A 24,715-nucleotide genomic window follows, 5' to 3' on the forward strand; every position below is an offset into this window, starting at 1 on the left:
AAAATATAGATACGTTGAAAACGTATCAGCGCCATAGATGCCATAGATGGGCTGCGGCTGCTGGGCAAAATCACGCAGCATAGATTGATTCGCGTCGGGTACATACAGCGATGCATCAGGCTGTAGCACATGCAGTGATGCATGAGGTGCATGCAGTGATGCATGTACGTAGCCCTATGTGGCAGCGGCTTGCGCTGCAGCGGCCGCCGCCGTGGATGCACCAGCCATCGAGGCAAGTGGACGGGACATCAGGAACGGGGAGGCAACGGTGCCCTGGGCAGCAGTGGCCGGGGCGACGGCGGTCGGGGCGGCGCCGGCGAGGATGGCAGCGGTCGGGGCAGAATCGTTCGGCGCGGAAGACATGATCAAAAGTTCAAAACCCAATCTGATACCGTATACTCTCTTCGTTTTAAAATAAATGACCCAGTTTTGTACTAATTTTGTAAAGTTAATACAAAGTTGGGTTACCTATTTTAGAACAGAGGGAGTAAAAATAATGTTTATGGGAAATTACTCGACACCCAATACGGGTGTAGCTATCTCATATATATATATATATAGACGTACGTCAAACGTATAAATACAAGATTACATACTATATATAGAAGCTGCGTAATATTGTCTAACAGCCACGGGCTCTGCCATGAGCACCGCAACACCACCACCGGGGCCGTCGCCCCGGCATCCAAGATCTCAACGCCACCTCACCCGCCACCCATCGCTACCCCAACTAAAGAGATGAGTGGAAAGGCGCCGCCTTAATTTGCACCCTTAAACTGCCCCAGCGCTGAGACCCAATAGGACGGCCAAAACTGGCCTCCATCGGACCGTCCAACCGCCGGCGCGAGACGAGCTCAGTCCTGCTGCCGGGCGCGAGACGAGCTCGGTCCTTCTGCCGGGCGCGAGACAAGTATGATTCTGCTGCCGGGCGCGAAACGAGTTCGGTCCTGCAGCCGGGCGCGAGACGAGCGGTGGACCGTAGCTAGGAGAGGGACAACCCTTCGACGAGAGTAGCGCCCGGACGACGAGAAGAGAGATTGAATGCCGACACAAGCCGCCTACGTGCCAGTCGACACCGGAACATGCCAGCCGCCGCCGCAGGCGACCTGCCAAGAACACCACCATGAGCCGCCACCACGCTGTCGCGTCTCACCCTACCTGCAGCCCCGCTGCCTAGCCCCCACGCCGCTGCGAGGGCCACCACCACCCACACCCCGCCGCAGACGCCAACCGCCGCCATGACTGGTCCGACAACCAGTGTGACCTCCAACCACTGGCGGAGCTACTTGTATTGCTGGAGGGGCCATGGCCCCCCAGCCTATGGTTTTTTTGTGAAGAAACTCATTTTTGGGTGCTACAAATTGAGAGAAATACAGTTTTTAGCCCCTCCAAAAAATTATATTTCATCATTTGCCCCCTCAACCATTCCTCGCTAGCTCCGCCACTGCCTCCAACCACATGAAGCTCCCAAGATAGCCCCATGAGAACCAGGACAGGGCAAAGCCAAAGCAGAGCATCAGCCATGGACGAGCACCCAGGACGCCGACGGCGGAAACCCCCGCGCAACCTGCAGCACGCAGGGTCAGATCTGGCCAAACCAGATCGAGCCGCCGTGGCCAAAGGTACGCCACGCGAGCAGCCAACCACGTCGGGGCAGAGCCAGCACGAGCACCCAGCAGGCTTGCAGCATCGTCGCCAGAGCACGCCACCACGCCGCCGCGCCCCGCAGCCAGCGCGCCTCCACCGCATGAGGCAGCCGGCCCGCGCCAACCACCACCGCCTGAAGGGAGACGAGACCCCGCCGCCACCTCACAAAGAAAAGTTGTCCAGTTTTGCATTGCTTAAGCTACGACTCCCTTTACGATAAACAAACCTCCAATTAATACCAGTGCCATTACAGAGTCATGGCTTGGAAGGCACGTTTTTTCCATGCCTAAATCGGTTGGGAACGTTCCTTTAAGAAAACCAAACAACAACTGATGATGCGCACACCATTCAGCACCGATAAAGAAAGAACTGAAAACAAGAGGAGCTCATCAAGTGTTTAGTCCAGGAACCTATAACAGGGGCACTGAGTTTGTTGAAAATTACTAACATCAGAAATAGCTAACCAAGAATGCAATAACATTGCACAATTTAAACAACTGTCAGCACAAATCTCTGACAGAAGAAGCAGACATAACAGCGGCACAAAATCTTCGTAAAAGAGCACGATGTCGGTGGATAAAAGAGCAAAGGAGAAATGTATTACCAAAGAGCATGGCAACTACAGAATGACAACTACGAATGGTCGCCCAATAATATTAAACCATCAACACGGATGACTGGTTATTACACAAAATGCAGTATAGTAACAGTCTTAACCAATTCTACAATTTGGTATCATTATCATAGTAAATTATTATCTAACAGAGAGAGTAGTGTATCATACAAGAGAGATGAATCGAGATAGACACTAGTATAAAATTTGAGAACCGGCTGGTCGGCCGGACGACGAGCAGAAGCAACTCCCGTGTTGTTGGCTTGTTAATTCAAAGTCTCTCAAAGAGTAGGCTAGGGTGGTTGGGATGTGTGCTGGCTCCTCTCTCCATGACAGTCTTCATGGCTTCAACTACGCCATCATCACCAGCAAACTCAATGCATTTAACACTAGTGAGGCAAGGGAGGTTCTCGATTCCAAACCCCAGAGAGTTAGCTTCAACTATCCAAAAACAATTAAGCTCGAGTTTTTCCAGCTTTGGCATGGACCCTGCCCCAAACATCAGATCTACTGGTTTAGAACATGCATCATAAATAAAAATCTTCAAGAATGGGAACCCAACCTCACCACTGAATCTGAGCTTTCCGTTTGACGCTGTTTGTTCCACCAGATACAGAACGAGCAGACTGGGTAAAGCCCCAAGGGTGCAGAGGCCGTCCTGCTTGAGCCCCTTCATACCAAGGCGTAGCCGTTGGAGTTTTCTGAAGGAGCCCAGCCATGTCGGAACCTGTGGGAAGGCCGAAAAATAGATACAAAGGTCCTCGAGGGTAGGTAGGCACAAAGATTCCTTATGTAAAAGGTTGCTCCCTCCATAAATAGTCAGGGAGCGGAGATTCTGGGTGCCTAGTTTACATAGGGAGGTGACAATAGCTTTGGTGTGCTCCTCCCCAACCATATTTGTATCCTCGGTAACAGCATCAAATTCGAAATCAAGGTCAAGTTGTAGATTCCTCAAATTCTTTAGTTGTCCAAGGCCGCGCAGGAAGTCAAATGGCTGAATGGAGGCATTGACATATTCCAACATCTCTAGTGCTTGCATCTTCACAATCCCATCAGGAAATTTTGCATCATCATTACCAAGTAGATGCATCAATTTTCTGAGATTCACAATACATGCAGGTAATTCTTTTACAGAAGTCCCTCTTAGGTCCAGCACTTCTAAGCATCCTAAACGCCCAATTTGTTCTGGGAGCTTGCTTATTCTTGTACCTTGGAGGTTCAGGTACCTCAGCTGGAACAACCTCACTATATTTTCAAGATGATGGTCTTCCAATTTGGAGCAAGCCATCAAGTCGAGAACACGCAGATGTCTGAACTCTTCCAAAGAAGGGATTTCCAACAGACCTCTAACCATAGTAAGTGATCGGAGATGGGAAAACACGAGACCCGCTGTCAATACTGTTGAATTTCCTTCCTTTACACCATGTAGACAGAGTTGACGAACAACTTTGCTTTGTTTCCCAATTGTCATAAGGGGAAGACCACGAAAAGTAACAAAATTCTCTTCTATAGACTTGGATATGATAAAATCAAGAATTGTGTCGTGAACTTGACAACTATTCACCTCGCCATAGACATCTATCTCCCCAGGTTGGATCAAACCCCTATTGAGTAGTTCACTAAAACACCTTTCTCCTAACTCATATGCCGTGTATCTACCTTCTCTATGAATGAATCGTTCAGCAATCCATCTTCTTATCAAGCCCTTCTTCTTAATAGTAGAATCTTCTAAATATACACTCAGATATAAGAGACATGTTTTTAGGTAAAGAGGCAGATCAAAGTAACTAAGTGACAATATCTTCATCATTCCTTCGACATTAGGATTTCTTTCAAGTGCACGACCAATTGAATCTTTCACTTGATTCCATAGATCTTCTGTTTTTTCTATATTAGCTAACAAACCAGATATAGCAATGATCGCCAAAGGTAACCCATGGCATTTTTCCAATATCTGCTCAGAAATTTCTTGAAGGTATGAAGGGCAATCTTCATCAGACTTGAATAGCCTTCTATGAAATAACTGTCTTGAGTGCACCATACTGAGAGCCCTTATATTGTAAATACGACCATTGAATGATGATAAACATGAATGAGCGACATTGTTTATACGAGCAGTAGTGATTATTCTACTGGTATTACTTGTTGCGGGGAATGCACACTTAATAATATCCCATGTATCCACGTCCCATATATCATCATCAACAACAAAGTACCTATATGTGGACAAATAAATATTAGCATAGCTGTAAAATAAAGTCTGTCGCATAGACAGACAAAGAATAAAGGAACACATTAACATTGACAAAGTGGAAAGGATAAACACACGAGTGCTAAAAGGGCATATGTTACATAATTCGTTTTGCACACCCATGTTAGTTTGGCGCATTAGAGACAGCAAGGCAGTAGAGGCATGACCACAGAAATGACCAAGTCCGGACAATTATGTGGGAAAACAAGAGATGCATTAAAAGATGAATAATCATACGTAGGCGTCGATCAGGTGGTCATGAGCAACAAAGCAAGAATCTAGGTGTGGAACCAAAGATTGAATGAACTAAAATGAAATTAGAGTAAACTACATATATACTATATAGAAGAATGTATGTTTTCCCTCCTAGACTACAGATTTGGGCATGCTTTCCCTTTAAAAACAATTAGGCTCACTTAACCTAGTAAACTATAACTTTATCAATCTTAGATGGCTACATCGCCACTGATGTATGACTGTGTAGGGCAACAAGAACGGAGCTGGTCTCAATAGAGCAGTGTGGCAAGCGGTTGGCGGGACGAGAGAGGAGGAAGACAAGTGAATCGAGGCACCGTGCATCTGGTCTGAAGAGAAAAGCAACCCAAAGAGAGAGGTTATGTGTGTGTGATAGCTTTCTTGTGAAAACTATGTGACGTGATGCCACACTTGCAAAACCAGCATCTATATCATCAAATTTACTGGCCAAAACCATTATAGTTCGGGATGTTAAGGAAGCTCAAGGAGAATTAGAAAGAAAAGTGAGCCAAGTTGATACTATGGTTTCATTTACCATTTTGGAGGGGTTTGATGAAGGTCAAGTCATCCTTTTTTATCGAAGAATCCTTTAAGGTTGGTATTGGCCAACCGACAACTTTTTGGGAAGATACTTGGTTGGGTGGCACTCCATTAGCTCTACAATACCCGACTCTATGTAATATTGTGTTTAGAAAAGAAGATTCAGTGGCTTCTATTCTAGGGGCTAGTCCTCTGAACACCGCAAGACTTTGCTGGGTGAGAAATGGACTAAGTGGGTCCTTTTGGTTTCTAGTTTGATGTTTCTTAATCTAACTCAGATGCCAGATTTATTCAAGCGGAGATTAACCACTAACCATGTCTTTACTGTGAAGTCTATGTATACGGATATGGTGGATTCCAGACTTATTTTTCATAGAGAACACATTTGAAAAACAAAGGTTCCTTCCAAGATCAAAATTTCATGTGGTTTTCCCAGAGTGAAGTAGTTCTTACCAAAGATAATCTTGCTAAGCGTAAATGGCATGGTAGCAAAAATGTTGTTTCTATAATCAAGAGGAGATATTTCATCATTTATTTTTATCATGTCAATTTACTACCTTGATCCCGTGCATGATTCATCTACTTATAATTAGCACCACCAACGAGTATTTCAAATTTGTTTTGGAATTGGTTGGGTGTATTCATTGTAAGTTGAATGGTTGAATTCATGTGGGAGTTTGTGCCATTCTCTTGCCAATATGGATTTGCTGGAATGACTGTGTTTTAACCAATCATCTGCTCCTAATTTCTTGCAGGTTATCTACTTCAATCCATATGTGGTCATCACTGCAGCATGTGGATTTGCAGGCGCTTATGGTCTTTGGGTGCAGCCGGCTGGAAACGATTGCACATGGTTTATTCAACTAGTTTGCTTGGTGAGCCACTCGTAAGTTATGTGGATGAGCTATGTAATCTAAGTATGTCCAGTTGTGGCCATGTTTTCTTTTTATTTGTCTTACTTCCTGGCACTCGATGACTTGAACTTGTTTCACATTTAATAAAATGGTTGTGTGCATCTTGTGATGCAGAGGCCGGGGTACTCCCCTTTTTGGAAAAAGGATATTAATATTGCGAGAAAATGGAGAGAGCCTGGGCTCACAAATGGATATTCCGTGTTGAGTGCAGCGATTCAGTGCCCAGCCTCATCTGCACCACGTCTGAAGAAACAATTCCAAACAAATATTAGAAAAATAAATAAAAATCCATTTTTTCGTGGTAGATAATTTGGTGCATGAGGAGCGCTCCAAATTTCAGATTATTTGGACATCTGAGTAACTCTAGGCAAAACAGACAAATTTGGGGTCTGTAAAAAAGATCACTATTCATGTATTGTTCTGACTCAATTTGTCATTTTTGCTGAGTGCTATTCGTATGTCCAAATGACCTGAAATTTGGAGCGCACCTCACGCACCAAATTATCTACCATAAATAAATTGGACTTTTTTGTACTTTTTGTGATTTTTTTTTCTTGACCGGGTGTAGATGAGTCTGGGGTTAGAAATGGATATTCGGTGTTATGGAGCTCTATTCCTGGCACAAGCTTATGTCATATATTACACAATAAAGGGAGTAACTATGTACCTATGTCTTCAAAATCGTAGAATATAAAAATAAAAGGACATTAATCGTGAACTGAGGATCCTAGGACATGTTTTATTTGTATTCTCTCCATCTAATTCTCTTCCTTTTTAGAAAATCAACACCAAACATTTGACCATTACTTTTTCTAACAACATATGGAGAAACTGCGAAGGTAGAATTATATGGAACTTTTTAACTGATTCCACTAGTATAATCTTCCTAATGACATATCTAAGTAACTAATTTATACATTTAAAGAACACCAAGTAAGTTGAAACGGGGAGAAAAGATAAACAAGCATGTACCTTTTATCTAGTAGGAAGTCATTGATCTTGCTAATGAGTATTTGTACACTCCCTGCTTCCGTGTTAGAATAACGATCACTGCTAACTTCACTAAGAATAGTCCTCAGGATATTCATCATGTCTGGGCTTCGCGACACGGATAGGAAGGCCCAACACTCAAACTGCCCTTTGATCTCTTGATACACTTGGTTCGCAAGAGTTGTTTTGCCCATTCCTCCCGGTCTAGTGATGGAGACTATCTTTGGTTGTTGTTGTGTTGTCGCACACCCATCATCGTCCATCAACAATTTGATTATCTCAGCCTTGGGTTCATCAATTCCAGCAAGCTTCCATGCATGCTCAAATATAGCAAGAGCTCTAGGGTCAACGGTCGCATTGACGGTCTTGGAGAAGGCCTCGCGACTCTTGTACCTTGCATTCCTCTCACTCACCTCTTTGATTTGTTTCTTGAGATCTTGGATCTCCTTGCCAATCCGACGCCGAGCCTTCATCTTCCCCAACTTCCCTAGCGCATTTTTTATCTTGTCAATTAAGCCATCTGGCTTTTCATCTTTGTCTCCTACGCTTTGCATGAAGTTGTCAATGGCATCCTCCATGTCCTAAGATAGCTCTCGCACCTCATTCATCCAAACTTTATCCTCCACATCAGGATCCTCGTCCTCGGACATCTTGAGGAGAAAAGCCTCCATGGCAGGGAGCTCGCGAGTGAGGGACTTGATATCCTTGCGCACTCCCTTGAACCGTTTGTACTCGTCACCAAGCAGAGCTGCCAGCTTCTCCAGGACGGGCTTCAGGACCCCCGTCGCCACACTCACGAGAGCCGCCTCCATGGGTTGCAGGACGTGCTAGCTCGGTTAATTTTACGTGGGCAGGGCGTAGATCTGATAATTAGAAACAGTAATATTTCAACGATTAATAATCCGAGTGAACCTAATTAAATTCATCAAACAAGAACTACACAGACGCGGTATCGCCATGCTAGACAAGAGCAGAAAGAAGCACAGCACGGGAGGTGGATGGGGTCATAGTTACCGGGATCTGTACGTCGATCGATCAGACTCCGGCGACGCGTCAGGCAGGTGCAGCAGCGAGGCTTGTGCAGTGGCGGAAAAGCATGGAGCAAGGAGAGGATCGAAATATCTGTGTTGTGTGGGTTTATTAGCCAGCAAAACGCGTACCTAACGTGAGCTGCACTTGACTTGACTTGCCTTCCCGACCACACGCGTGAGCTGTGGCTGATGGTAATCCTATCGGAATGCCAATCTTGTGTAGCCAATCGATGTACGTAGTACAAATGCAGGAACAATTCCAGCGTCCACAACTGTCACGATTCAGCAACCAGTCATTTTTTTTTTTGAGCATCCAACCAGTCATCTATGAAAATGTAGAAATGCGGAATATTGCTGGCGGTGCTGAGAAATAAAGACGCCATATCTTTTTGTAAAAATCTTGCTGGGAGTAGAAAGTGTACATTTCGTACACTTGTCTACTGAATGAGTTCGATTTTAGTCGCTGTACTCTGTTTCCAAGTGTGATGATGATACGGTCAGCGGCGGTGCCGTTACAAAGTCATAGCTTGCAAAGCATGTTTTTTTTCCTGTCTGAATTCGCCACCCAAAGTTGGGATCTAGCGGTTGAGCAGGACTGCAGGAGCCGAGCTACTCTGATTTTCTTGGTTTCTACTACTTCTAAATTAATCAAGGTAAAAAATGTCTTCTATCCTTGGGAGTGAGAGCTCGTGATGCATTAACTGTTTACTCCTCCTTGTAGGGTGTTATTTTATTGTGTTCCGAATCCCATATAAGTGTTGTACTATAGATGGAGTCCTACCGGACTACGGCATGCCAACCGTGCTAGACGTAGCATAACTACAACTCTGTTTCGTGTCCACCAAGAAAGAGAGTTGTTTGTCCCTACCAGCTAGTCATAGAATAGATGAGAGAGAGATCCACCAGATTAGCACATAGAGGGTCTGTCGTCTCGTGCTTGTAATACTCCTCCTCATAGTGATTGCGCCTTCGTGCGTCCGTGGTCTTCTCCCGCAAGGGTTTCCACGTAAAAATCCGTGTCTCCCTATCTCGTTTTATTTGTCGTTATTATCCAACAAGTGTTATACAGAGCTGAGGTTTATATACGAGATCAGAGACGAGAGAGTTAGAGTTTTGTCGTGTGCGCCGCCACACGCGAGCCGGCGATCCACCGGATCGATTTCTGCTGCGCCGCCCTACACAGAATCTGAGACCGACAGGATTTCATACGCAACCAGCTGTCGCAGGCCGACACAAACTTCCGCCGCGCCGTCGCGTCAAATTGCAAGGCGCCGGGTTCCTTCGCGGCTGCGTACAAGGATCAAGTCCCAAGACTTCACATTAGCCGCCTCTCCCTTCACGTGAAGCCAAGTCCAGAATTGTTTAATCTTTCTTCCGTTGATCAAGAAATAGTACAAGGTCAGATCAGCTAGCTACTATGTTACGACCCAAGTACCACCCTGCCATGACCAGGCCTCAACACCCTCAGGGCCGGAACGGGCCCAACGCATTCGGAGGCCCAGCAGCCACTTCCCAGCCCACGTTTGGGACACCCGGAGCAAGGTTAAGTAGGGCTAGGGTTTTCCGGAAAGGGGCATCGAAGAACTAGAACCTGGCGGCGGCTCTCTCTTTCCCCTTCCCCTCTCTGATCTCTCCCAATCCCAGATTCTTGTACCCGAAATTCTGTAAACTGCCACCTATATTGCTAGGGATTGATTCGGAGCGTAACAAGTGGTATCAGAGCCTCTTTTCCTCCCCGATCCGTCGCCGTTGTTCACTCAGATCTGGCGGGTCGTTTCCCATCGATCATCCAAACGAGGCGAGGCAAGGCGGCGACGATGGAGGAGCACACCAAGGCGTTGACGGATCTGACGACGTCCATCTCAGAGCTGCAGGGGTGGAAGCCTATGATCGAGCAGTCCGTGGAGGAGCTGCGGGCCGAGGTGGGGGATCTGCGCTCCCATCTGGTGCAGGCGGCGCCGGGGAAGGCTCCGGCGACGCTGGACGTGGAGGCACCAAGGAAGGAGGCGTCACCTGTGCGACTGGGGGATCTTCCTCCCCTGCTTTCTCAGGCGGCAGCAGCATCACATCTGACGGCGGACATGGAGTCGGCAAGGAACGGAGGGCCGCCGATCCGATTGACGGATTTGCCTCCTCTGCTTCCTCTGGCGGCCGCTCCGCGCATAGCGGCGGGCGAGCCGCTCTCGACTCGTGGTGACGGCAGGCAGGGCCACGGCTTCACAACACTTCACCGGGGGAAGTCACCGGGTGAACACACCCTGGAGGCACCTCCGGTCACCGGTGCGTTCGATTCTCATCATTACGGGGAGAGTTCGTTTGCGGGGGATCGAAATTTTTCTCGCCTGCCTTTTCCTCCGCGTTTTGATTTTCCCATTTTTGATGGCAGTCAGCCTCGGCCATGGCGGCTGAAGTGCGAAGCCTATTTTCGAGTTTGTGCACTCTCTCCTGACACTTGGGTGAGTTGTGCTGCTATGTACTTCACTGATGGGGCTCTCTCTTGGCTGCAAGCCACACAAGCACATCTTCGGTACTCTCGTTGGGCCGATTTTGCCGCTGCTGTTTGTTTGCAATTTGGTCGAGAGGGATTTCAAGTCATTTTGCGTCAGTTTAATGGTCTCAAATAGACCGGGTCCGTGACTGAATATGCTGATAAATTCACTCAGTTCATGCATAATCTCACCGCCCATCACACTTCTTGGGAGCCAGCTTTCTTTATTACCCATTTTGTGGATGGTCTTCTTAAGGAAATCAGAGCTGCTGTTTTGTTACATCGACCCCAAACGCTCGATACTGCCGTGGATTGGCCTGTTTGCAGGAAGAGGTGTTTGAGGCTATGAAGAGAGATGATCAGCGGGCTCCTAGTGGCTCCCATTCCCGGGCCATTCCACGCACAACCCTTCCCTTGCCACCTCCACCACCACCTCGACCAGTGGCGGGAAGCAGCTCGGATGCGCGTGCAGAGGACGGTCGCGCCACGGAGGTGGCTCGAGCTCCGGCAAGCGACGATCGAATGTCGACGCTGCGAGCCTACCGACGGGCCAAGGGGCTCTGTTTCACCTGTGGTGAACGGTGGAGCCGCGATCATCGCTGCGGGCCTACGGTCCAGCTCCACGTCGTCGAGGAAATGCTCGAGATGTTGCACACGCCGACGACAGACATGGCAGAAGAGCAACCGGAGGAGCCATCGGCAGACTATTGTGTGCTGTCTCGAGAGGCGGTGGAGGGCGCCGACTCGCCCACCACGATGCGCCTCCATGGCTGGGTGCAGAACAGAGAGGTGCTTATGCTGATTGACTCCGGCTCGTCACACAGTTTCGTCAGTTCGGCTCTGGCTGAGAGGTTACAAGGGGTGCAGGCTGCTCGACACCCATTTTCAGTCCGGGTGGCCAATGGGGAGAAGATGCGCAGTGATCAGGAGATTTCTGACTGCCAGTGGCGCTCTCATGGGGTGGATTTCCAAACCACTTTCAAGGTTCTGCCGTTGGGGTGCTACGACGCCATTCTCGGCATCGATTGGATAGCAACGCATAGCCCGATGCAGGTCCATTGGCTGGAAAAGACGATGAGCTTCGAGTACCAGGGCAAGCGAGTGCATTTCAGGGTGCTCGTGCTGACACCACCTCCTGTCAGATGATATCCAAGGACGAGCTTAATTTCATGATTCAGAACTCTGCTGTCGCTCGAGTGGTGCAACTTTGCGCCCGTCAGGATGAGGCCAAGGAGCCACCATTGCCAGCTAAAGTGAGTGAGCTGATTGAGCAGTATGCAATGCTATTTGAAGAACCACGAGGACTTCCACCACATCGAGCGTTTAACCATGCTATTACGTTGGTGCCAGGAGCGAAACCGGTCAATCTTAGACCATACCGACACAGCCCAGCGCAGAAGGATGAGGTAGAGAAGCAAGTGGCTGACATGCTCGCCCAAGGAATCATTCAGCCCAGCGTGAGCCCGTTTGCCTCCCCGGTGTTGTTGGTACAGAAGAAGGATTTGACCTGGAGATTTTGCGTGGATTATCGCCACCTCAACGCGATCACTGTCAAGAACCGCTACCCCCTCCCCATCATTGACGAGTTGCTGGACGAGTTGGCGGGCTCGTGTTTCTTTACCAGTATAGACCTGAGGGCAGGGTATCACCAGATTCGAATGAGACAGGGGGATGAATACAAGACAGCCTTCAAGACGCATCATGGGCATTTTGAGTTTAAGGTCATGCCGTATGGAGTCACCGGGGGCCCCAGCATGTTTCAAGGAGGCATGAACATCGTCCTGTCGCCGTTGTTACGCAAAGGAGTGCTGGTATTCATTGATGATATTCTTGTCCACAGCTCAGATTTGATCACGCACGTTCGGTTGTTGCGCCAAGTTTTCAGCCTGCTGAAGGAGCACCATCTCCGGATCAACCACAACAAGTGCTCTTTTGTTCGACCCAGTTTGCTCTACCTTGGGCATGTAATCAGCAAGGAAGGGGTTCGCACTGACGCCAAAAACATCGCGGCAGTCTAGTCGTGGCCGCCCCCGACAACGGTGAAAGAAGTGCGTGGATTCTTGGGATTGGCAGGATACTATCAGAAATTCGTCCGTGGCTTTGCCCTCATCTCACGGCCACTGATAGACCTGCTGAAGAAGGGTACTGTTTTCCGCTGGACTGACGAGGAAGAAGGCTCTTTTTGGGCACTCCAGCAAGCCTTGATCTCAGCCCCCGTTCTGGCCTTGCCCGATTTCAAGAAACCTTTCCACTTGGAGACCGATGCTTCGGCGCATGGAATTGGAGCAGTCCTCTCCCAGGACAAGCACCCAGTTGGGTTCCTGAGTAAGGCGCTCGGGCTGCGCAACAGCGCCCTGTCTACTTATGAGAAGGAGGGGCTCGCGATCCTGATGGCCGTGGATCACTGGCACCTGGAAGACCAGCGTTTGGCAACTCCGTGGCAACAAAAGATCATGGCCAAACTCCTTGGTCTTTGCTATCGCATCATCTACAAGAAGGGCACTGACAACCGAGCGGCCGACGCGCTTTCTCGCCGTCCCGGTCCGCCTCAAGGTGATCTGGCAGCGATCACCTCAGTCGTGCCCGCCTGGTTGGAGGACGTACAGGCGGGCTATCAAGGTGATGATGAAGCGCAGAAAATCCTCACCCTGCTTGCGACGTCACCAGAAGGGTTCGATGGTTTCCTGTTGGACAATGGGGTCATCAAGCACCGTGGCCGTGTTTGGCTTGGGGGAAACGTGGCCATCCAGAGGCAGGTTTTGGAAGCACTGCACACCGGTTCCATCGGTGGGCATTCATGATTCAACGCTACTTATCATCGGGTGAGACGTCTCTTTACATGGCCCGGCCTTAAACATCATGTGAAGCTGTTCGTCGAGGAGTGCCAAACTTGCAAGCAAGCCAAGCCGGAACGGGTGCGTTACCCCGGACTCTTGGAGCCGTTGCCGGTGCCTACTCAAGCATGGCAAACGATCACGATGGATTTCGTGGAAGGGCTCCCGCACTCGTCCAACCACAACTCCATCTTGGTGGTGGTGGACAAATTCTCACGGTACGCACATTTCATTCCGCTCCGGCACCCTTTCACCGCTTTCCAAGTGGCGCAGGCCTTCGTCTCTCATGTCTACAAACTCCACGGCCTTCCGGAGTCGATCGTCTCTGATCGGGACCCCATATTCACAAGTGTGTTGTGGAAGGAGCTTTTCTGGTTGACGCACACTCAACTCCGCATGAGCACGGCTCGTCATCCGCAGACGGACGGGCAAACAGAACGGGTCAACCAGTGCTTGGAGACCTTCCTGCGCTGCTTCGTCCTCGCTTGTCCCACCAAATGGTACGCATGGCTTCCCCTAGCTGAGTTCTGGTACAATACGTCCCCGCACTCAGCTCTTGTCACTACTCCTTTCAAGGTGCTCTACGGCCATGCCCCGCGTCATTTCGGCATCATCGACCCGGTGGCTTGCGCTTCTCCTGACTTGGCAGAATGGCTCCAAGACCGTGCCCAAATGACGGCCCTCATTCGTCAACATCTGCTATGGGCTCGCCAACAGATGAAGGACTCTGTGGACAAGCGTCGTTCTAACCGAGTCTTCGAGGTGGGCGATTGGGTGTTCCTCAAACTGCAACCCTACGTCCAGAGATTGGTGGCTACGCGCAGCGATCAGAAGCTCGCCTTCCGCTACTTCGGCCCCTACAAGGTGCTTCAACGCGTGGGTGCAGTGGCGTACAAGCTGCAGATGCCCGATGACAGCTCCGTCCACCCCGTGTTCCATGTCTCCCAACTGCGCCAAGAACTTCCGCCCACGGAGCAGGCGATTCAACAGCTTCCAGAGGCGGCAGCACCGACGCCCCTGCTAGAAGAAATCCTGGAGGACCGCGTCATCCAGCGGGGTGGCGCACCAGTACCCCAGGTGCGCGTTCGTTGGACCGATCAGCCACCTGAGCTAGCCACCTGGGAGGATCGGCCAGAACTTCAACACCATTTTCCGGGCGCGCCAGCTTGGGGACAAGATGTATCTCAAGGAGGAGGGAGTGTTACGGCCCAAGTACTACCCTGCCATGACCAGGCCTCAACACCCTCAGGGCCGGAATGGGCCCAACGCATTCGGAGGCCCAGCAGCCACTTCCCAGCCCACATTTGGGACACCCTGAGCAAGGTTAAGTAGGGCTAGGGTTTTCCGGAAAGGGGCATCGAAGAACTAGAACCTGGCGGCGGCTCTCTCTTTCCCCTTCCCCTCTCTGATCTCTCCCGATCCCAGATTCTTGTACCCGAAATTATGTAAACTGCCACCTATATTGCTAGGGATTGATCCGGAGCGTAACATACTAGCTACTAGTACTATTCATCACGTCAAGCTACAGATCAAATGTTTGGTCTTCGATTACCCGAGACGTTCTACCAGGTGCTATCTGTTTTAGTTTTTTCTGCTTCGCATATTAAATTCTGTTCAGAATTTTTCTACCGGCTTGTACTACTTTGTGTACATAGATTTAATCTACTCATGACATCCATGAAGTACGATGTTCTGCTGCTGGATCATGACACAAAGTTTATCCTATGGCAAGTCCAGATACGAGCGTTGTTGGCGCAAGCCGATTATCAGGATGCACTCAGTTTTTCTTTAAGGTGGAGTTTTGAGGATTATGGCCCGTTGGGATAATGGATGCAATTTGCTGCAGTTATTTGAAGAACACAATTCAGTTATCAAGAAAAAAGGGTATGGAGGAGGTAATTATTAAGCCTGTTGGTAGCCAGCATATACACTATTCTCTCAATAGTGTTTTGCTATTATGCATGTGAAGGTTTTGTTTTGATATTCATGTTCGTGATGAGAATCAGTTGAGGTGCAAGAAGGAGATTGTTGTGTTTCTGCTAGATACTACAACATTTAGCGCTATTAAGTTTCAAGTGCAATTTAGTTGTCTTTGCTCTTTCAAGAGGGGTCTATTGCAGAGTTGAAACTCCATTGCATGTTAACATGGTTCCTTCATCCGATAGTTTTTCTACAAAGGCAGTTTATGACCATGTCATGGATTTTTCATTAACCACTACAAGTCGGCAGTTTTTGGGTGCACGCGATGCCGTCCGTACCATATGCTCTTGCATGAGTATTGTTTGCCGAGGTTTTGTGCTTTCTGTTTTGCAGCACGTTTAGATTTCATGAGATGAGTTCTTCACAATGCGATGTGCATCAAGATGTTGCACTATGAGCTATGCGCTCGTTCAGGCACCACAGGAGATATGATGACTTATGTCATTTGATGATTGAGCAGTTTCAGTTTTTGAGGTCAGTGGCATAGACTCAGACTTTTATTGAGAGACCAAGTTTTGTCAGTCTGCTTTATTGATAGTTGTGCTGTTTTCGGGACGACCTACTGATTGATTTCCTCAATATGACTTCATGAGAAGTTTATTAGTCCTATGGACGTTTCCAGGCACAAGGTTTACTTGTGATGACTTTAATTGAGGAGTTGATGCTATCTATGATTATTGTAAGGGATTTCGTCTCAAGGTGGAGTGTTATTTTATTGTGTTCCGAATCATACAAGTTTTGTACTATAGATGGAGTCCTACCGGACTACGGCATACCAACCGTGCTATACGTAGCATGACTACAACTCTGTTTCGTGTCCACCAAAAAAGAGAGTTGTTTGTCCGAATAATCACGAGTGGACATGCGGCTATGCGCGGTCTTTATCCACGCTGCATGCTGCCGTGTGATTCGTGCAACTCGAATACCCGCAGACCGTATAATGATCTCCGCCTTCCCATATAGCATTTGGTATAGCTGCGTATTTGCATCTGACACACGCTGGTCCGCAGAGCAGTCAGGCATTAAACTGAGGCATGGGCCGCTAGCATCCCAGTCCCAACGGCTAGCTTGTCAATGCCCATCCCACTCAACCCTTCTTCTTAGTTCTGCGTCCCCATTGCCCACAGCCTCACAAGCATGTGTTCATCCAATCCCCAGCTTAGCTCCGCACCTCAAACGTCACACCACACCACCAACTAGATGCCACCGCTTCCTCTCATCCATTGCCTAGTGCAATGCGGGCTACGTGATCTAGTTCGTCTCAAGAATGGAAGAAAACAACCATGGAGGCATTTCTACAAGTGCGAACGACTTGGAGTAAGTTTTTCAAGATCTTTTCCATCCATCTCTCCACACGCCTTGCTAAGCCTCTGTCTTTTGTGTTTTTGCAGTACGGTGGATGCAGTTGTTGGAAGTGGGAGAACTAGTATATAGAGTACGTCAGCGCATGGTGGGGACACCTCATTTCGCATGCATCGGTCTATCGGCATGCATCACCGCTTGAACAGAATCAAGCATGGCTGAAGAACATTTTCATTCTGGGCGTCATGGGCTGCTCATGGTAGTACTCGCCCATGGCCATGATCTTCATGCACAAACTCTGAAGCTCCCCACCGTGTGATGGATTTGCTCAAGTCCCCCTGTGTAACTCGTGCGATGGATTTGCTCTAGTTCCCTATGTATTTTCCATTTCTGTGCTATCTGTACTGCATGTATCTGCCAGTACATGTTGTGTTCTGCGTATGCAGCAACTTGGCCTATCAATAATACACCTCCAATGGTCGTGTGCATGGAGCATTAACCCCGGTTTGAACCATGTTTACATAATGAGGAATACGCTAAATGAGGAGTTACAGTGCAAAAGTAGTTAAATTACACCAAGCAATAGGGATGGCATTAATCACAGGCGCTACGTGTGCAACACAGCCACCCAAAGCGTTAATAATTATGACTGGTCAGCCGACATGCGTTATGGCAATTTAAAACATCCCACTGACGAATGAATACACCCAGCTGCCCTGCAATCCATAATGGCACCTAGCAAGCCAGTTAATGTGCAACTCCCACGTCCCACTAGAGGAGCAAGATCCAGAGCTCTGCCCGGCAAATGTCGTAACGCTGTTGGATTGAGACAAACGATAGATGACGATTACAAGTGTGCTCTACAGACAAAGCAATAAAAATCGGGCAGCGCATGGGTTTTAAGCAGCTAACCTGTTTTCAGAACCCATCTTCACTTCCGCCCGTGTTTCTCCACGAGAGACTGCTCGTAGAAGATTGACAGTACAAGCCGATCCAGCACCCGCGGCTCTATTATGTGTACCCCAGCTCCTCAAGAGCATTTATGTCATCGCCAGAACTGTGAAGTAGGCTGCTAGCATCAAAGGGTGTATCCATACAAAAATTAATGCGACAGGCCAACCCCGGGGCGTATAGAGCGACGTATTCGAAAACGCTGGATAATATCACACCAGGTATTGCGAGTGGGACTATAATAACTAGCAATCGCGACGCGCTCACGGACGCACTGGATTACGGCATCGCGTAGCCGCATGTCCCAAAAATCCGCGTCCGTTGTTTGTCCCTTTATATAGTACCAGCTAGTCATAGAATAGATGAGAGAGAGATCCACCAGATTAGCACGTAGAGGGTCTGTCATCTCGTGCTTGTAATACTCTTCCTCATAGTGATTGCTCCTTCGTGCGTCCGTGATTTTCTCCCATAAGGGTTTCCACGTAAAAATCCGTGTCTCTCTATCTCGTTTTATTTGTCGTTATTATCTAACATAGGGCTTCTGGTTCCAGTACAGCACAGGTTGTGGAGATTTCGATGCCGAACACACCATCAGCGTAATCTTCATGCATCAGGCAGTACACCTAACTAATCATCTGCTACGTCTAGCATCTGGTACCTACCGAACTGTCCAGATGTTAACATGACACTTCTGTTGAACCTGAACTGCAGGTCTCCTGATCACAGTACTAGAAAGAATCTCAATTCGTTTACATGGATGTATCTTAAAACTGTTGCAACCTGAGAGTCAGAGATTCAGTATAAGCAGCTACCAGCAACTCTCCTGTTGGACATGTAAAGCATATATCGTACATGTCTAGTTCCAAACTCCATATAACGGTGGTTAAACTTTGTTACAAATAACTTGTCTCCTCACGAGAGAGATGTCACTTCATTATTCACCACTCACTGTGTTGTGTTCAGGGTGGTCCTCGTTGTGAGTTTGGAGTACAGCTCCTAATGATTGTTAGTTATTACCAACACCTACAGCATCATCTTCATCATGGTGAGAGAGTATCTGAATCTGTCAGCCAGGGCACAGGAATTTTCATCTGGCACTGAAGCATCTGGGAAATACAGTAGCTCTGAAGATGATTGATAACATCAAATTTTAACAGTGATATATAGGCACATGCGTAACTGTAAAATATCATAAGCATAACTTTATCCAAACAGTTGAAAAAAAATGAGAAGTGACCCTGTCTAATTTCTTTAACTAGGTAACGTTCTGTTTTCCCTAAGAAAATGGGGAAGGATTTCGTGGAACATTAACAGCTAAAGACCTAGTGAATATGCACAGACACTGCAAACACACGCACTTCATACCACAGTCTGAAACAAGGAAGAAAGCTACTGTTAGATGTGTATAGTTCATTCTGTACATCCCCATTGTATAAGGGGCTTTTCTGCACTTTGCCACACCTGTATATGTATTGGCCTTTGGCCCTCAGTAAAAGTTTAGTTGCTGTTTATCCAACATGGTATCAGATGTTAGGTTCCCCTCTCTCCCGCACGCTGCAACTCTGTGCTAGCTTCTCCCCCGATCCACCCACTGTCAGGTCCGGCTCTCCTCTCCGCGGATCCAGCCGCCCCGACTCTTCTCCCCGCAGATCCGGCCGCCCCGGCCCTTCCTCGCTGCAGCTTCGGCCGCCCCGGCCTGCTCCGCTGCCCGGCTCGGCCCAGTTGCCGCCGCCGTCGGTCTTCTGCGACTCGGCTTCGCGCGGGGTCGGCCCCTCGCTTCGCTGCTCGTCCATGCTGCCCCGTCTGCCGCCCCGCCTGCCCTTCTTCGCTGCTGCTCCGCTTCGGCTGCTGAGGCTGCTGCTTTTCTCGTCCCCGCGCGTGAGCTGCTTCGCCCGGCTCCTCTGAGCCGCTGCTCTCATCCGGCCCCGTGCCTGCTGTGTGCCGCCGCGGGTCCTTGCCCGCTTGCCTGCTGCGTGTCGCTTGCCTCGGTTGTACGCGCGCGGGCGTGAGTGAGCGCTCGATCCCGATCGATCCAGATCGGGTTCTCTGTCTTCGTTGGAAAAAAAAGGAGGATATCTCAGTATGTCATCTTCAGGCTATGTGGCTGTTCCCCGCTGCTCGGTGATCTTTGATGGCACCAACTATGCTGAGTTTGCGGGTTTCATGCGTATTCATATGCGCGGCCTCCTGCTGTGGGGCGTTCTCTCTGGCGAGGTACCGTGTCCGCCCTGCCCTGTTGCTCCGGTGGCTCCTGTTCCGCCGGTGCCGCCGGTGCTTGCTGCTGATGCTTCTCAGGCTGATCGAGATGCAGCCAAGGCTCTGGATGATGCTGCAGTTGATGCTTATGATCAGCAGGTATCAGCTTATTCTGATGCTCTTTCTGTCTATCGGGATGATTTGTCTGCTTACACTCAGTGGTGCAATGATGATGCTCGAGCTGCTGCTGTTCTCAATGCGAGTGTTCTCCCTCAGTTTGCTTCGGAATTCATGGGCCTCGGCACTGTTGCAGCAATGTGGTCCTACCTTTGTCAGTGCTATCAGCCCTCTGGTGATGCTCTATACCTTTCTGTGGTACGTCAGGAGCATGCTCTTCAGCAGGGTGACTCTTCTGTTGATGAGTTCTATTCACAGTGTTCTGCCATATGGCGTCAGCTTGACTCACTACGGACAGTTGTTTGTGGCACGTGCCGATGTTGTCCGACCACATGGTCTGACTTGGAGTTTCAGAGGGTTCACGAGTTCTTATCTCATCTCCGGTCTGAGTTTGAGCCTCGCCGTGCTCACTTGCTTGCTCTTGGTCGTGTTCCTATCTCAGAGATACTTGCTGAGCTTCGTGCTTAGGCGACCCGCCTTCGCTCTGCTGGGTTGCTTCTGGTTCCGTCAGTATTGGCCGCCCGGGCTCCTGTGTCATCTGCTCGCCTCACTGCTCCACCGCTCCTGCCTACTCCTCCAGGGGGGGTGAGTTGTCCTCCTTATGCTGAGAAGGGCACGTCGCGCCGTGACACCGTCTGTGGTTACTGCTCTCGGTCAGGTCACCCAGAGTCTAATTGTCGCCAGAAGAAGCGAGATCAGAGGCGCTCCTCCTCCAGCGGGACTCCTGTGTCTTCCTCGACTCCGTCACTCACTGACCAGGACATTGTTCGCCTCACGCGCCTTCTTGCTTCCTCAGGCTCCTCGTCGACTGTTGCTGCTGTGACTGCATCTCCTTCCTCACCACCACCGGCATCTACACAGTCAGGTACATCTTCGTGGGTTCTGGATTCTGGAGCCTCCTTTCATATGTCTTCCAATTCTTCCGAGTTGTCCTCTCTCCGACCTCTTGATTCACCTGTTAATGTTCTTACTGCCGATGTCACATCTCTTCCCGTTGCTAGTCATGGTATTCTTTCCACTCCATCTTTTTCTGTTCCGAGTGTTTCTCATGTTCCTCGCCTTACCATGAATCTTTTTTCCGCTGCCCAACTTACTGATTCTAGTTGTCGTGTCATTCTTGATACCGACTCTTGCTCCATTCAGGATCGTCGCACCAAGGCTTTGGTTGGTGCTGGCCCCCGGCGCCGTGAGTCAGAGGGCCTTTGGGAGGTTGACTGGCTTTGTGTTCCTTCCGCTGCCACCACTTCTGCCAGCTCTCATGCTCTTGTTGCCTCTTCGTCTGCGTCCTTCCAGCAGTGGCATCGTCGCCTTGGTCACATCTATGGCTCTCGCTTGTCTTCTTTAGTTCGTCAGGGTCTCTTAGGGTCTGTATCTGGAGATGTCTCCTTACATTTTAATGGTTGCAGACTTTGCAAACAGACTCTGTTACCTTATCCTACTAGTGAGACTGTATCTCAACGTCCTTTTGACTTAGTTCATTCTGATGTCTGGGGTCTTGCTCCCTTTGATTCGAAAGGTGTTCATCGCTACTATGTTTTGTTTATTGATGATTTCTCTCGCTACACTTGGCTCTACTTCATGAAATCTCATAGTGAGGTTCTCCCTATATACAAATGTTTTGCTGCCATGGTTCACACCCAGTTTGCCACGCCCATTCATACTTTTCGTGCTGACTCCGCTGGAGAGTATATCTCTCAGCTGTTGCGTGGTTTTCTCGCGGAACAGAGTACTCTTGCCCAGTTCTCTTGTCCTGGTGCTCATGCTCAGAATGGCGTTGCCGAACGAAAGCATCGTCATTTGCTTGAGACGGCTCGTGGGCTGATGATTGCTGCTTCCCTTCCACCCCACTTCTGGGCTGAGGCTGTTTCCGCATCCACCTATCTCATCAACATTCAGCCATCGTCTGCTCTGCAGGGTGGTATTCCTATGGAGTGTCTCACTGGTCGCTCTCCTGACTACTCAGCTCTTCGTATGTTTGGATGCGTGTGCTATGTTCTTTTGCCCCCCGAGAACGCACCAAACTGGCTGCTCAGTCGGTTGAGTGTGTTTTCCTTGGCTATAGTGATGAGCACAAGGGGTATCGATGTTGGGATCCCGTGGGTCGTCGCTTGCGCATTTCGCGTGATGTGACTTTTGACGAGTCTCGTTCTTACTACCCACGTCCTTCTTCCTCGAGTTTCTCTGTGGACGACCTTTCTTTCCTTCTCCTTCCTGATACATCCTGCTATGTGCCTCATGTGTCACCTCTTCCTCCGGCACCTCTCTTTCCTTCTCATTCACCACCGACCCCGTCTTCTCCATCCTCCTCCTCCACTTCTCCACCATCATCTCCAATCCGTCGCCCTCTCTCACCATTTCCTCTCCACTATACTCGCCGATCCCGTACTGAGGATGTCTCCTCTGACGAGCCTTCCACCTCTGGTGCACCTCCTCTCATGCCTCCCCCGGTTCACAATCTCCGTGCTCGTCCTCGCCCCCCGCCTGATCGCTACTCCCCTGATCGGTACGGCTCTCTGTTATTGCTGAGCCCACTTCCTATCGAACTGCCATGACTCAGCCTGAATGGCAGCTTGCGATGGCTGAAGAACTTGCTGCTCTTGAGCGCTCTGGCACATGGGATCTGGTTCCCCTTCCTTCTGGTTCCCGTCCCATTACCTGCAAGTGGGTCTACAAGATTAAGACTCGCTCCGATGGTTCTCTTGAGCGCTACAAAGCTCGTCTTGTGGCCCGTGGTTTTCAGCAGTAGCAGGGGCGCGATTATGATGAGACATTCGCTCATGTGGCCCACATGACCACTGTTCGCACTATCCTTGTTGTGGCTTCTGTTCGTCAGTGGTCTATCTCTCAACTTGATGTTCAGAACGCTTTTCTCAATGGCGAGTTGCGTGAGGAGGTTTATATGCAGCCACCACCGGGGTACTATGCTCCTGATGGTATGGTCTGTAGACTTCGCCGCTCCCTCTATGGTCTCAAACAGGCCCCTCGCACCTGGTTTGAGCGCTTCGCCTCTGTGGTGACTGCGGCTGGTTTCTTGCCCAGTGATCATGATCCTGCGTTGTTTGTTCACACGTCTCCTCGTGGTCGGACTCTTCTCCTTCTCTATGTGGATGACATGATCATCACTGGTGACGACTCTGAGTACATTGCCTTTGTTTAAGGCTCGCCTTCAAGACCAGTTCCTCATGACTGATCTTGGTCCTCTTCGCTATTTTCTTGGGATTGAGATCTCCTTGACCCTGATGGCTGCTACATCTCCCAAGAAAAATATTTTCAGGATCTTCTTGCTCGCGCTGCGCTTGGTGATGAGCGCACAGTTGTGACCCCATGGAGCTCAATGTTCAGCTTCGTGCCTCTGATGGTGACTCTCTTCCTAATCCCACTCGCTATCGTCACCTCGTTGGCAGCCTTGTCTATCTTGCTGTTACGCGTCCTGACATCTCCTATCCTGTCCACATTCTGAGTCAGTTTGTTTCAGCCCCCACCTCTGTCCACTACAGTCACCTCCTCTGTGTTCTACGATATCTTCGCGGCACGATCTCTCAGTGCCTTTTGTTTCCCCGCTCCAGCTCTCTTGAGCTCCAGGCCTACTCTGATGCTACCTGGGCTAGTGATCCCTCTGATCGACGCTCGCTGTCTGCTTACTGTGTCTTTCTTGGTGGCTCTCTTATTGCCTGGAAGACAAAGAAACAGACTGCAGTTTCTCGCTCGAGTACAGAGGCTGAGTTGCGAGCCATGGCTATGTTGACAGCTGAGGTGATCTGGTTACGGTGGTTACTTGAGGACTTTGGTGTGTCTGCTACTACCTCAACTCCTCTCCTGTCTGACAGTACCGGTGCTATCAGTATTGCGCGTGACCCGGTGAAGCATGAGCTCACCAAGCACATCGGTGTGGATGCCCACTTTGTGCGTGCTACTGTGCAGGATCAGACTCTCGCTCTTCCCTCTGAGTTACAGTTAGCTGACTTCTTCACGAAGGCACAGACTTGAGCGCAGCATGGGTTTTTCCTCTCCAAACTCAGTGTTGTTGATCCACCATGAGTTTGAGCGGGGGGGGGGGGGGGGGGGGGTGTTAGATGTGTATAGTTCATTCTGTACATCTCCATTGTATAAGGGGCTTTTCTGCACTTTGCCACACCTGTATATGTATTGGCCTTTGGCCCTCAGTAAAAGTTTAGTTGCTGTTTATCCAACAGCTACAACCTCTGCTTAAGACATACCGTGTGTGCAGCATGTTGCTGTATGAATGTAAAAGAGAAAGAGATGCATATGTGTATCTAAAAACTGTTAAAACGTTGAAGTGATTTACTGGGTGAGCGGGACTGCAGGAGCAGCAACCAGCAATTATAATGTTCTAGGCATTAAAATTAGTCAGGGTTAAACTGTCCTCAGGAGAGATCTGATGATGCATTAACTGTTTACTCGTCGTTGTTGCTGAGCTTCCAGGCCAGGTTGTGACGATATCTTCGGGGAGAGCCGGTAGCGGTTTCGACGCCCAGATCCATCGACGTCATCTTCGTCCATTTCCAACATCACCAATATATATCAC

General features: G+C 49.2%; 1 protein-coding gene across 1 annotated transcript; it reads right to left on the minus strand.

The window, feature by feature from the left end:
- Nucleotides 1-2,280: 2,280 nt before the first annotated feature.
- Nucleotides 2,281-8,424, minus strand: LOC123140076 (disease resistance protein RGA5-like). Its single transcript, XM_044559805.1, has 3 exons — nucleotides 8,225-8,424; nucleotides 7,193-8,073; nucleotides 2,281-4,476 (listed from the first exon to the last, which is right to left on the minus strand). Exons 2-3 carry the CDS (start codon nucleotides 7,786-7,788, stop codon nucleotides 2,532-2,534), a joined length of 2,541 nt encoding a protein of 846 aa, XP_044415740.1. The 5' UTR covers nucleotides 7,789-8,073; nucleotides 8,225-8,424; the 3' UTR covers nucleotides 2,281-2,531.
- Nucleotides 8,425-24,715: the final 16,291 nt, after the last annotated feature.

The sequence above is a fragment of the Triticum aestivum genome, chromosome 6B (genome assembly GCF_018294505.1).
Source record: "Triticum aestivum cultivar Chinese Spring chromosome 6B, IWGSC CS RefSeq v2.1, whole genome shotgun sequence".
Lineage (NCBI taxonomy): Eukaryota > Viridiplantae > Streptophyta > Magnoliopsida > Poales > Poaceae > Triticum > Triticum aestivum.

What these genes read in the sequence shown, in the direction of transcription:
- LOC123140076 (XM_044559805.1), bottom strand. Translation starts at nt 7,788, where the DNA reads ATGGAGGATGCCATTGACAACTTCATGCAAAGCGTAGGAGACAAAGAT. An exon ending in GACTTCCTACTAGATAAAAG is followed by an intron (nt 4,477 to 7,192) that starts GTACATGCTTGT and finishes GTCCACATATAG; the next exon opens with GTACTTTGTTGTTGATGATG.